The sequence below is a fragment of the Phaethon aethereus genome (assembly GCF_964289735.1).
Source record: "Phaethon aethereus genome assembly, chromosome: 3".
Classification (NCBI taxonomy): Eukaryota; Metazoa; Chordata; class Aves; order Phaethontiformes; family Phaethontidae; genus Phaethon; species Phaethon aethereus.
Window position 1 is genome coordinate 111812096 of NC_138576.1, and position 14287 is coordinate 111826382.

Consider the following 14287-nt stretch of genomic DNA (forward strand, 5'->3'; position numbering starts at 1 on the left):
TATATAGCCAATTGCAATAGTGTGTGTAACAAGTTGTAACCAATCATGAGTGTGTGCGCAGTGACTAAACGAGAATTATGATATATATTGGAGTCAGACAAGACAATAAACGGCTTCGGAATATAACGCTCATAGAGTTGTGAAGTCCATCTTTCTCCCGCAGCAGTGTGCTATCTAGAGTGCACGTACGTTTTGGCATGCTATTGGGAAAGTAGTAGTTTATGGATTATGCTATTTTCCAAGTGTTATGAACATTTACTCTTTCAGAGGTACCCACTGGCTGTACTTCGAAGATGCTGAGGTGAAATTTATTTGTCATCAAATGTACTTGTTTGCAGACTGTGCAATGCCTAAGCTTTCTCCTGTGGAAAAATGCAGTTTCTAGTCTAGAGAGTTGTGACAAAAAAGCCTTCCAAATGTGAACTGAGAATAAAAATATGTAAATATAGATGCAAATTGTTGGCAAACACACTCTCGTGATGATAAATACATACAAGGTGTAAGAAAATTCAGATGACAAATGCATTTGTTATGAAACCGATTTGTCATCAAAAGCACCATAGGTAAAAAATGTCATGTCATGTCTTGCACTCGAAAGTTCACTTTCTAAAGTGTAGATGAAAACATGTGAGCTGTCTAAAAGTATTGAGTAGAAAGATTGCAGAGAATCTAGATGAACTGCTAGGGACTCTGTAGGGTTTTTATGTCACCTTGCATGTTCTACAAAGTGTGGAGGATGGGGGAACTGCAAAATCCAAAATATTCAGATGGGGACTACTTTGCATTTCACAGATATCCCTGTCACTGGCATCAGTGATGTCACTGCACGTGTATGTAGATATACACATCTATATTCAATATAAATGGAGAGCCAGGTCAGACTAGTCCTGGTCAATTTGGAAAATCGGAGCAGCATCACTAGAAAAGAGCATTCAAAGCATCTTTCCTAGCTCCCTTTTTCTTAGCTCACGCTACTCAGGATCACGACACGAGGTAGGCCACCCACAAAGGAGAGACGAGAATCGCTATGGACTCACTATCTGCTGTATATTTATTGCAGGTAGCGAGCAGCCTGGGAGCACCAGGCAGCCTCCCCGGTGTCGTCTGCTAAACACAGCCATCGTATTTGGCTGGGGTGACAGAAGAGGCGCTGCTGGCTCCCAGTTTGCGTTGCAGGCAGTGGCATGAGAGGGGCTAGAAGCCTTTAAGCTCTTCCAGGTGCAATAGCGTGATTGCACCAAGTCACTCATTTCCATGCAGAGACAACCCTTGCTGCAATAGTAGAAACGCTGGCTGGAGAGCCAGGCAGCAGCACAGGCAGAGGGCCAAGACGGTCAGTGGCTAATTGGTCATGGTGGCACACACATGTGCACAGTGAGCACACCCTGCCAGACTGCACCGGAGCTCAGCCCTGCAGCTACAGCTGCCTCCTGGCACCAGTGTTCTATTTTGGACTATCAGGACAGGCAAAAGCTAGAGCTTAAGGATTTACCACTACTTTATTCAGCCCAGCTTCCCAATGGATCTGTAAGCCCCAACTGCTCCAGTATCACCAAGCTGGAGTGAATCCAAAGCAGGTTTGCTCTCAATGCTCAGCACCAGAGATCCTACCTGTGGTTGAGGAATGAGGCAGTCTGTGCTCCTTGTGCAGGAAAAGAGCTGGTGCAGGGGCTGCAGCGCAGCGGACTCACCTGAGGAGCTGCGTGGGAAGCTGCCACCCTGGCTGATGACGGGGATGCTGGGCAGCGAGGGCCGGTTGACCCGCTTCTTCAAGGCAGAACCAGTGCGCTCTCTGCATGCATTGCTCGTGCTCTGGGCAATGGAAGCTGCCCCTTTGACAGGTGGTAGGCTAAAGCCTGCAGAGACCAAAAAGGACCTTGTAAAGTGGAGAGTGCTGGACAGGCTGGCTGTGGGCTTGGAAAGGGCCAGAAATCTTGCTGGAGCTGGGTCATATCCCTTTGCTGTCCCAAACACCTCCAAGCATAACAGTTGCACACTAACATGGGACAGCAATCACAGAATCATACAATCACAGAATAGTTTGGGTTGGAAGGGACCTTTAAAGGCCATCTAGTCCAATCCCCCTGCAATGGGCAGGGACACCTTCAAGCAGATCAGGTTGCTCGGAGTCCCGTCCAGCCTGACCTTGTACGCCTCCAATGACGGGGCATCAACAACTTCTCTGGGCAACCTGTGCCAGTGTTTCACCACCTTCATCGTCAAAAATGGTTTCCTTATTTCCAATCTAAATGTATCCTCTTTTAGTTCAAAAGCACATGCAGTGCTGCTTTCCCTAAGAAATGAGGAAACCTCAGTACTGCTTGTCTTTTGCTTTCCTGTTTCAGAGGCTGGGTAGGGAAGTTACATTTCTGGGGCTCCCACCTCAGCACCCCTCACCAGTACTTCACAAAACAATAGCAAGACAAAGAGCAGATAACCCTGTCCGATGCCCTTGGGCTGAGTGCTGACTCTTACATTCGCTGCCACTACACTCATGGTAGCACGTGCAGCAGCACAATCGGACACTGTCAGCTGCAATCAGGTTTCTAATGCTGCTTGCTCCTGTGGGTAAAACATAAGCACTGGCTCAGGGCTCCAGCATGGCTCTGCCACGCGAGCTCCTCAGCAGGCAGTGGTGCGAGCAGGATAAGCTGTCCTATCCCATGGGAAAGATCTTTTGCCTTTTAATTAGGCATCGCTTAATTTTGTTTCTTCCAGGTTGCACCTGGGTTGAAAAGCATTCTTTTGGACTCACCCATTCACCTTTCCTGGAGGCTACGCTCGGTTAGTCTGAAGCCCCACTGTAGTGTGCAAGACAGAACTATCTAGTCTGAAAGACTTTGTAGAGGAAGGGAGGAAGGTGATATTTTGTGACTGACTCAGTGTGGGCCATGGGCAAGACACTTCACGCCTCTGCATTTTCCTTTGGGAAATGGAAATAAATCCTGTTCTGACTCCCACTCGGATGCAAGTGGAACACAGCCTTCCAGTCTGATTTCAGAGACATTTGCAACACTGTGCAAATAGCAAGCAAGTGAACAAAAAGGCCCACAACCATAGCAACCACTTACTTTCTTCAGCTGCATCCCCAGGGTCAACGTTCTGTGTCGGGAGCTGCAAGGACTTTCCCTTTTCTCTCTCTTTCTCCCTCTCTCTACGCAAAAGCTCCATCTGTTCCATTCGCTTCTGCTGTATTTTCTTCTGAGCTGACTTGGACAAGACAACGTGGATCTAGTTGCAATGGAAACACATCATAGAGCATAAAGAGAGATACACAAACCGTACACAACGCCTCATCAGGAACACAGTGGTAGGGTGTCAGAGTCTTTAATGCAGCTCTATCTACATCCCAATAGTTTCAGAAAAATTCCTTCTTGCCTCCCCTTGGCATACAGTTATACCCAGCGATGTGTAACACTTCATTGCCATAGCCTCCTGGACTCGTGGAGGGTTGTTTCTCAATCCAGGTCAGGAAGCCCTGCTTGAACCAACAGCATCACAGGACTGCTCCAAGGCGTATGAAGAGCTCACATCACCAGGGAACAGGCAGTTCAGTTCCAACAGGCCCGGGGTGGGGGAATAAAAACCATCTGCAATAACCAGCAAGGACAGGTAATTTGCTGTCTCTTAACACTCATGGCCAGTAATTACAGCTGCTTCTCACTTCCTTGCTTCTGAAGGACTCAGCTGCTCTCTGCGAACACATGAGTCCAAGAAAGGAGTCATGTGAAAACAAGTTGGAGAAGCAGTGGTTTTAATGAATAGGAAAATTGAAAATGAGAGAGCTGTGACATACAGCAGGAAAGATAACCAAGGAAAAGCAAGCTCTCCCATTTTATTTTGCAGCCTTGCTTACGCTCAGCATGATAATCATTGCTTCTGTGCTTCCAAGCATGCACTTTGCACATGTTCACTGATGTGTAACTTGCTCTGCCATTCAGATCTGCTCTAAATTGGCCTTCGAACAGAAAGAATGCTTCTTGCGTAACCTGAGCACCACCTCCCAACCAGTGACTTCTGGAGCAGTGAAAATACTCACGCAATTGCTCCGTAGCTGTCAAGTGTATTCCCTAGAGAATCTGCTCCCCAAGAGAGGAAGGTTATGATTTTCAGTGACATTTTGTGCTAAGCACTGAACAGTCACTGAAAAGAAAGCCTGCTCCCCCCTGTCCCTAGCCCTTACCTTTCCATCGCTGTCCTTCAAGTCATCGTCACTCAGAAGGTGAGGGCTTATGACATTATCCATCTCCTTGGCCTGGCTGAGTGGGAGGCCTGTTAACGGGTGCACAGGTGCACGTAAGTGTCCGGCAGACTTCACGCCACCAACAGCACGTTGCCGGTGAACAGGCACGGTGGGTTCTGGAGTCTGGCACTCTGATAAAACACGGATTATAGGTCGTGTATGAGAACAGCAAGGTACACATAACCTCTCCAAAGAGATGGGGTACTACCATATTGCCCTGGCAGCAGCAATGGCATTACTCTGTTGGCCATCAGACTCAAACCTACTGATGCCTGATAAAGATGTCAGCCCTTGGCTTCTGGTGGGCAGCTGTGCTTGACAGAGAAGAGCAGAAGATGGAGGTTGCCCTTGCCAAAAAGATGCTGTTCCTATCCATTTTGATTTTAGGAAACATCTTCTTTTCCCCAGTTACTACTAAAAGAACTTGTTTTTAATAGCTATATGCATTTGTAGAAGTAAGAACCTACATTTCCTCCTCTTGGCTGGCATATTTTAGAGGGCATTTAAAGAAAAGCTTAGGATTGCTAGAGAGTTACCAAAACCAGAATTGTGTTCTTGAAGCTAGAGAATTCATTTTCCCCAAGGAGTTTCATCCTAAATTGTAGCAGAACAGCCCACTCTCTAGGCAGCCTGACTAAAGGATGATTTTCTTAATGGGAATAGCACGGTGCAGCTCATTCTGAAATACTCTCCAACAGAGCTGTTACAGCTCTGAGAACTAATCATTCCTTACGTGGCTTCACAGGTGATAAAATTATGTGAGAGCCAAGCAGTAAAAAAGGAATAGCTATCTTAAATCAGGATTTTTGCCCTGCAGAATGGTCAGGTCAATAATAAAAGAGAGACATGGTTTATCAATGTCGCTCATTTCTAGTCCAGAATGTGTCCAGCAAAATGTCACCTTCCTTACTCAGCAATACTCCTCCCTAGTTGCATTCAGCATCCTAGCTGCGTCTCAGCAATAAAGGAATAGTTCCTATGGGGGCGTGCCCATTATTTGGCAGAACTAACACGGAGCTGAGGGAGCAGTGGATCTTAATTATGCCAATGCAGAAAAAAGGCTATTTATTAAATTTTTATCCCTCTCATCGCTACAAACCCCCAGATGGTAAAGGGACAGCAACAGTGTCATTGAGGTTTTCAACTTAAAAGTACCGGCTGACACAGACGCACCAGACACCACCTTTTGTCTTGCAGAACTCTAACTGCTAGTGCTAATGCAAGGCGGGGAGGGGAGAGAAGCCAGTAGGCATCCCCTACCCCAGTCTCAGTTTGCAATACTGACATATGCAGACAGAGTACGGGAAGAGATTTGCAATCCTAAACCTAGTGTCAGTGGTCTGAGGGAAATGTGTTGCACAAAGGAAACCTGAGTTCATTACTCAGCATTTGGCTTGTGCTTTAAGAGGACGGAAAGCTCAGATCCTGCATAGGCTGGATCCTCTTTGAAGCCTCTTTCTCGGGAAATGGAAAATGCACAAGGACTTCCTGTCACACAAGGTTTCACTACTTCTCCCAGTGCAAAAATAGGCCATGCTGATGAATCTCTTTCAGAGCTCAAACGGTTCGGTTCAGAAACTGCTCCAAGGGAAGGTTTTCTCCTGCAAGTGTAGGAGGAAGGAGGAGGAGCATTTCTTGTTTCATGTGAAATGCCTCATTTTTCTCTGATCTTTGTGACATTAGAGAGTGTGCAGGGAGATAAAAGGTAGGAGCATGAGGCGGAGGAACGTTTTCTTTTCCTGCTGTGCATTTCTGGGGCCCCGAGGTCTCCCTCCAGCTCCTGCCATTCATAGCCCCATCCATGCTGGAGTCATTTTCACCGGATCCCCAGAGCACATTTCCCAGTGAGTGGGCTTTGCGGCAGCCGTCTGAGCACATCAAGGAACTGAAAAATGTTACAGGACAGTTTTCAACCGAACTTTCACAGTGCCACCCATGGGCCTGGATTCCTATGGTCATTTTAGGACAGCCATGCCCTGTACCTACCTAGATATTTAAGGGTCTTCTCTTCACTGCTGCTGCTGCCTGATCTTGGCCTGGGAAAATTGGGGATAAAATAATAGATGAGAAGACAGAAAGAGAAGGGAGGGTAGCATTCAAGGAGGCAAACGCTCATAGCACTGTCGTTCTGATGAAGGAGGAAATGCAGCCCATGAAACCAGCAATATGCAAAGCTGATTAATTACCGTTAACATTTCAGTTGCTGGAGTCACACAGAGCTCATCAAGCTCAATCTGAAACACGGGAGTCATTCTTCAATTTGGGCCTTAAATATCCAATTCTGCTGTTTCTCCTTTTGGAGCTAAGTGGCTCTCACCGCTACCTACATCCTTTGTGCATCAGCAAGAGATGTTAAGCCAGTCATAAGCCTGTATTGAGGGCAGCGACCTTTATACTGCTGCAGAAGCCTAACTTTGCCTGGCCATGCCTTCAACTGGTGACAGTGTCTTGTTACCTAGAGTAATACCACAGCTGTCTCCTGAGAAGAATATTACACCTCCCTGCTCTTCCACAAAGAAAAAGGGGGTTTCCAACTCAACTGGTAGGTGAGTCTATTCAGATTGCAGATCCAAAGCAATGCTGAGGCTTTTAAATTGGAACTATATTCCTATGGCTCCTTATTTATTGTTATAACTAGGCTAAGGTTGACTGCTATATTTCCTCACCACCCCTGCTCTTAGAGTGTATGATGTTGGTTTTGACATTGTGCTGCGTCATCATAGATACGCAAAATGGCGAATGCACAGAAGTTTGCATCAATGTATTGGTAAGTTTGCATCGATATGTTGCATAAATATACTGTGGAAAACAATCTCCCGAGACAAGAAGTGCAAGGTGAACAGCATAGTGGAGCAGCAGACACCTTGGCTTACCTCATCTCCAGGGCCTCTTGGAAAACCACATGCTGAGAGCTTGGGAGAGGCACTGCAGCGCTCTCAGGAGCCCCATCAGATGGTCTTGCTGACTTGGGGATAGGAGGAATCACAGCCATTCTCAGTGACTTCTTCCCATCCACACCACTGCCATACAAGGGCAGCGGGGAAGCCTGGAAATAGTAGAACGCAGTGCTCAGCTCAAGGATCCAGCCCTCCCCCTTTGATGCCACAAGAAGTTTAGCCATGCTCTTAGCTAGGACTTGGCAGGAAAAGAAAACCCAAACTGATGGAGCAGCTTGGCCTAGGATGGGCAATGGAAAGGGAAGTGGTGAGGGAGAGACCGTGTCCCACGCTGCTGCTGCCAGCTCTCTCCCCTCGCTCACCTCTCTGGCAGTGGGTGCATTCCCACCTGGCATCAGGATGTTCTGGGGTGCCGTTGCCTCTCTTAGCCTTTCTGATGGTACAGGAGTGGGTTTAGATCAGTGTCCTCCCACTGTCCCTTAAAGCGCCTACCAGCCCTTTCTGAACTCCAGCCAAGTCCCCACAAAGTCATCTTGCACGCTGTCAAAACCTGACCATCATTTTTTGTGCTTCTGCCCTTCCCACAGTCCCCCAACAGCCTTTTGGCCCAGATGCTAATGTGCTCTCTGGATGCTCGCTGCTCTCCAGCTCCCACACAACTCATCATCTCAGGCTCACTGTCATTTATTAGGTTCAGCAGAGCTCCCTACCCTGCTGCTCTGTGTAAGGTCTCTCTGCCGGCTGAAATTACCTCAGGCTCCCCGTGCCATGGCTAGGAAGGGGGATGGAGGGAGCGGGGGCAGATGCACACCCTTCCTTAGTATCCCAACATTCTTCTCACAGCTAAAGAGCCAAATCAGGACCTGTTCAAGCTCCAGTGAAACCAACAGAGTTAATGTCAGGGATACCTTTGGGCCTGCATCTGCAAGGCCAAAATCAAGTACACTAGCCTTTTATTGGTTATGCTGTGATTCATCTGCCTTGTCCTGCTCACCACAGCAAAACCAAAACAACTGCAGCTTCTGTCCCTCCTGCAAAGGCAAGCGAGTGGATGGCGTCTGCAGTGCATTGCCTGTGGCCACAATTGCCAGTTCCCATCACTTACCCCTGGGCAGATCCATGGGAGAGGATGAAGCTGCACAGGGGCTGCTGAACTCTAGAAATGCTATTAGAGAGAACTGTGCAGAAGGACGTGGCTGTACAGCTCAAAAGCTGGGACAACCTAAAGTTGTCTTTGCAGGGTGGCCTGCTCCAGCAAACGTCTTTTTCCATCTAAACCAGACAGAGCTGATATAAAAACCCACCAAGATGCTGGTGTATCTGCAACAGTAACCACAATGTACAGATGGCTCACAGACAGATGGATTTTGCTAAATGTAGGAGGATATACATGACCAGATTGGACACATTTAGTTGCTCCAACTGGTTGCTGGTGTTTTCCCCACCATAAAACACAGCAGGAGCCACTAGAGAGCACAGAAACTATTTAAAGACCTCTTCTCCTATTGATAGACGCTGAGGACATGAAGTCTGCAGTACACACGTTGCAAAGACAGCCTGAAGCGCAGTGTCCAGCTGAGCTCTTCCTCATCTCAGCTGCTTCCCTGGGCTTGCACCACCAGGAAAGAAGATCTCAGCGCTCTGCCTACAGGAAATAAACTGAAGATCTACCACATGTGATTTGGCTTGGTTTCCTTACTTTATATCCTTCTCCCTCTGACATCAGCTGCTTGTTATTCCCATCACTGTCATCACAGCCGGTGCCATCTTCCCCACGCTCCTGCTCTGCATTGCTCATCCTGCTGGGCTCTGAGGAAGGCAGGCTGTTGTGGATGGGAGGCACAGGCTTGGAGGTTACCAGGCGCCTCTGGGAAGCTGACCTGGAAACTATTGGCTTCAGGGTAACCCCTCTAGGGTCACCGCAGTCAGTCAGGCCTGCAAAGCAGAGATACAAAGCATAATAGAAGCAGCACTGCAAACCTAGAGCACCTGAAGCTACATATTTCATTGGACAGATTTCTTGGAAATGTCTAAATAACTGCAGCTGGTGGCCAGTCACAAGGGGTGTTCCCCAGGGCTCAGTTTTGGGGCCGGTCGTATTCAGTATCTTTATCGATGATCTGGTTGAGGGGATTGAGTGCTCCCTCAGTAAGTTTGCACATGACGCCAAGTTGGGTGGGCGTGTGGATCTGCTGGAGGGTAGGAAGGCTCCGCAGAGGGACCTGGACAGGCTGGGTCGATAGGCTGAGGTCAACTGTATGAGGTTTAATAAGGCCAAGTGCTGGGTCCTGCACTTCAAGTCACAACAACCCCACGCAATGCTACAGACTGGGGGAAGAGTGGCTGGAGAGCTGCCCGGCAGAAAAGGACCCAGGGATGCTGTTTGAAAGCCGGCTGAACAGGAGCCAGCAGTGTGCCCAGGTGGCCAAGAAAGCCAACAGCATCCTGGCCTGTATGAGAAATTGTGTGGCCAGCAGGAGCAGGGAAGTGATCGTGCCCCTGTACTCGGCACTGGTGAGGACACACCTCGAATCCTGTGTTCAGTTTTGGGCCCCTCACTACAAGAAGGACATTGAGGTGCTGGAGTGTGTCCAAAGAAGGGCAATGAAGCCGGTGAGGGGTCTGGAGAACGAGTCTTATGAGGAGCGGCTGAGGGAACTGGGGTTATTTAGTCTGGAGAAGAGGAGGCTGAGGGGAGACCTTATCGCTCTCTACAACTACCTGAAAGGAGGCTGTAGTGAGGTGGGTGTTGGTCTCTTCTCCCAAGTAACTAGAGATAGGACGAGAGGAAATGGCCTCAGGTTGCACCAGGGGAGGTTTAGACTGGACATTAGGAAAAAATTCTTTACTGAGAGAGTGGTCAAGTATTGGAACAGGCTGCCCAGGGAAGTGGTGGAGTCACCGTCACTGGAGGTGTTCACAAAACATGGCACTTTGAGACATGGTTTAGTGGGCGTGGTGGTATTGGGTTGACGGTTGGACTTGCTGATTTTAGAGGTCTTCTCCAACCTTAAAGATTCTGTCATTCTATGATTCTATGCTCATGCTGGCATCCACCTGAAGCAGGCCAGTGGACAACACTTACCCACTCCCACAGAGCCACCAGAGGAACATCCTGGTCCTCCGGGCTCCCATCAGACAACAGGGAGCCCATGGACCGGTGCTTACCCAGAATAAGTCATCTGCACACCCACCCTCCTGCTCCTCTCTCCTCCCCACAGTTGTACACCCCTACAACAACAGGAGGGCTATGCAGGGGACTAAGAGCAGGGAATGTTATTGCAGGGGGGCACATGCAGGGGAGAACTGTTCCCGGGGAATGTGCGCTAGCTCTCTACACTGGGAAAAGGCCCTTCTTCCCACAAGAGAACGGGCAGACTCCCATCTTACCTCTCTGTGAGGCTAACAGACCCTCAGACATCCTCCTCATCTTCAGCTTGCCCTTGATCAGAATGGTTGCCAGGGCAGCACTGCTCACCTCCCTCTCCTGGGGGTCCTGGGGCAAGGCTCGGTGAGAAAGTGGGGAGAGATCACCTCCATACTCAGCGCTGCGGTCGTGCACGCTCGCCTTGCCGACCGGGCCACCCAGGGGAGAGGTGGTGCTTGGGTGTGGAGGTTTCTCAGCTTCATCCCCATCCCGTAAACTCAGCTGCTTCTTCATCTGAGTTGTCAATATGGATTGAAAAGAAGCTGCAGATCTGGTAAAAGGGAAGAAGGCGGTTAGCTGACCTCACACTTTTACAATCAACCACCTAAGGAGTGGTTATTTATCTAATTAAATTATCTAATTAATCTATTAATCTATTGATCTAATTCATAATCATTCAGAAGACATTTTGGTTTTATTTTCCTTAAAACTAGTGTCAGCGTAATTCTTCTGAGCAGCGTTGAGCTAGCAAGCCAGGAGAGAGAGGCTGAAGGCCCCACTGGTAAGAGGGGAAAAAAGATTCCCATTGCAGGACTTGGCTCCTGTGAAGACGACCAGTAAACACCCGCACGGTGCTACTGGTATTTCTGGAAAGCAGCAAGACACCTCAGCAAGCAGGCAGACCTTGCCAGTGTTTCTAGAGCACCATCCCACCCTCAAGGTCAGATCTGACTGGCAAGCAGAGGAAGAACAGGGCATTTACCTAGGGCCAGACCACACCTTGATAGCAAGGATAGAAACAGAACTCATTACCATGAACATCTCACTACCATGCCCGATTTATGGCCAGCTGGGCCACAGTCCCCATTCTGGCTGGCAGTAGTAGGATCAAGTAGTTGATCAAGGAGAAAGCATAATGAACTCATGATAAAGAGATGTGATGCCATGCACACCCCTGCAGGAGGGCAGGTTCAGCCACCTCCTCTGACACAGAGCCAGCACATGAGGACTGACTTCCAAGGTCCATTTCTCCCTGAAATCGGGTGGGCTTTTCTCATTGGGCTGAAGCCACCATTGAGTATTCAACCCCGGTCCATCCTCACCTTCTTCAGTGGTCCAGCTGCTGCCACAAAACTGCAAGTTCGAATCAATGCTTCCACCTTGCAGAGCTGTGTATCTATCTGTCTGGGTTTGAATTTGGGCACAGTCCCACAGTAGACAGCAACTGGGCTGTGGTACTTAGCTTTAAAATAAGGACAGTACAAACAGCTCAAATTCGCAGCATTTGACATGGAAAGGAAAAAGCAGACACCGCTTCTCCCTCGAGGACTGAGACACCAGTAGTGACGTGCAGTCCTGGCCTATGCAAAGGTCTGTTTGATGTCACAATATCCTGCTTGGTGAGGGGCTCGCATTCCAGCGCTTTGACAGCTCAACGTTCTACAAATTTGCATGTGTTTTGCTAGCTGCCCATCCTGGACTACAGGATTCCTTTCCTCTCCTTTCAAAGAGTACGCAACCCACAATGGTCTCTCGTATTGGTATCTCTCTCCACAGCTAGTTTGAAAGCCCTTTTTTTCTGTAATTCCCACTCCATTTGGGTTGGGTTTTGCTGAGTTTTTCACTTCTCTGCACCACAAGAACGTACGAGGACACAATCAATTAAACACCAGGTGTTATAACTAAAAGCAGGTTTGCACTCCGTACCAGATGTCCCCAAGGTTCAGTTGGCCTTACTTGATTACTTTGTCTGTAGGATGCAAATTGCCCACCCAAACGGTTCTCCTTTGTTCTGTTTCACAGTTACAGGGGCTTATTCCCTGCTTTCTTTGCTGCAGAGACACCCAAAACCAACATAAACATGGCCTGCCTCAAAAAAATTTTGCCATCTTGGCTGTTGCTGAAAATTCAAAATTTTACACAGCGTGTTTCCCTGCCCCTTATCCTGGCCAGTATCTCCCCCATTACCCGGCCTCTAAGGCGGGGCTCTCACTTGTACAGCATGAAGAATAGCTGCTGCACTTACCAGCATCTCCAGGGTCTCGTGATCAGTGCTTTGACTGCAGCTTTTGTACACGCTCTGCCTCCCTGAGCCAAGCAGCATTCCTGGGCACCGGCGCTGCCACTGCAGGCGAGCATCCTCCAGGCAAAGGCTGCAGGAACGGGACTGCAACAAGCCCTGGCTGAAGAAGTCTCCGGTCTGCTGCAGCCCTTTAGCTACTGCAAACTCATCTTGTGTTGCCATGGTGGGGCAGGGGACGATGGGCTCTTTGCAGATGAGAGTCTACTCGATGTGCTGCTGGGTGCTGGGCCTGATACAGCTGCTGGCGGGTTCCCCTGCAGCATCAGGAACCTGCATGGGAAAATAGCACCGTTAGTACAAGTGGCAGCCACCAGTCTTTGGAACTGCCAAAGGAGGAAGACTGCTGTTGGCATAACGGGGAAAACATAACTCCACCCCAGGAGCTGCTCTCCCCATGGCTGCACGAGCACGGCAGCAGAGGCTGTTGGACCCAGTGCAGCGCCTTGCAGCTGCCCCGAGAACACCTGAAAAAATGTGGGGTGGAAGAGTTTGCTCCTTTTTAAGACAAACATTCCTGGATTTAAGGGGAAGCACTGGGCTAACGATACCGAAGACTAGTGTGTAAACCCTCTCTCTGGCACATTCTACCAGTCTGCAAGATTTCTTCCCTAGGAAGGGGTAGATAAGATTCTCTGACACAGCCATGGATAATTCTGAGCCAAAACTCAACCCACAAGCCAAGTACTTCCAAATCTGCTACCCATTGTGAAAGGAAGGAGAAAAGCAGCTGAAACAATGGCTGTTGTAGGCAAGTTGCCTGCATTTATAGTGTTGCTGAGGTACCTATAGCGCCTGCAGCACCTCAGACAGCCTGAGGCTACAGCTTAACCCATATTTAGAGATGCCAGCTATCCAGGAACTGTCTGCCGTGTCACATCAGCAAACGCACATCCCTCGGGACTAGTGGGGTTGTAGACAGTGTTCTAGTGTGCAGGATATAGGAGGGTAAAGGAAGTTTATTCTTAGCCCCTCAGGTTAGTGCTATAGCGAAACGTGACCCTTTTCAGCCTCAGTCCCTGCAGTCTCTTTCCTTAGCGGTTTGGTTGCTTTCACTTCAACACTCTATAGAGACCTTTTTTCACCTTCTGACAGAAACTTGAGTCCCTATCCAGGGCTTTGGCTTCCTGAAACTTATTGGCCCATTGCTTATGGCCTAAGTGAGAGGAAGGAGGGGATTTTGCAGAGCATGCCTTAGGAGAAGAGGTCAGGATGGTAAGCCAGCAGTAAAATTCCTATAAACATCAGTGAGTACAGAAGCGATTCAAAGAAATCCAAACTTAAGAAATTCAAACTTAATAACATCAAAGTGTTATTAAGCAGACATCTTTATTGCAGCGCTGGACGCATGGGGGATATCTCCTTCTAACATGCGTGCCTCGTGTTACCAGCATCTGAATTCTATAGAGTACATACATTCATATTCATTGCAATTGTTAGCATATTCATGACATTTCCGAGAAATGTTTAACATACTCAAATGTCCTTGATGCATGCGCTGTTAAATGAGTCGGTGGTCCTCTGGTGGTCTCTGGTGGTTTTTTGCAGTACTTGGTCCCCCTAACTTGTCTGTCCTCCAGAGGAACTCTTTCCTTACCTACTTGCTTAGCTTGTGTTTTAACATTGTACTGGTTCTTATCGGTTCGTGCCAGTTGCTTGGTTAAGATAAAAGAAGTTCTCCACAGTAGTTTATCTTACAC

The 14287-nt window shown here is 48.5% G+C and overlaps 1 protein-coding gene across 1 annotated transcript in view; it reads right to left on the reverse strand.

The window, feature by feature from the left end:
• LOC309404222 (TOG array regulator of axonemal microtubules protein 2-like) overlaps positions 1–12752 on the reverse strand; it is a gene marked incomplete at its 5' end in the record, with an annotated part of 28679 nt that extends 15927 nt beyond the window's left edge. The window contains 11 exon segments of the mRNA XM_081998610.1: positions 1692–1856; positions 3072–3231; positions 4184–4374; positions 6230–6279; positions 7117–7289; positions 8840–9075; positions 10531–10830; positions 11611–11686; positions 11689–11750; positions 12315–12339; positions 12534–12752. Coding sequence (XP_081854736.1) covers positions 1692–1856; positions 3072–3231; positions 4184–4374; positions 6230–6279; positions 7117–7289; positions 8840–9075; positions 10531–10830; positions 11611–11686; positions 11689–11750; positions 12315–12339; positions 12534–12752 — 1657 coding nt within the window.
• Positions 12753–14287: the final 1535 nt, after the last annotated feature.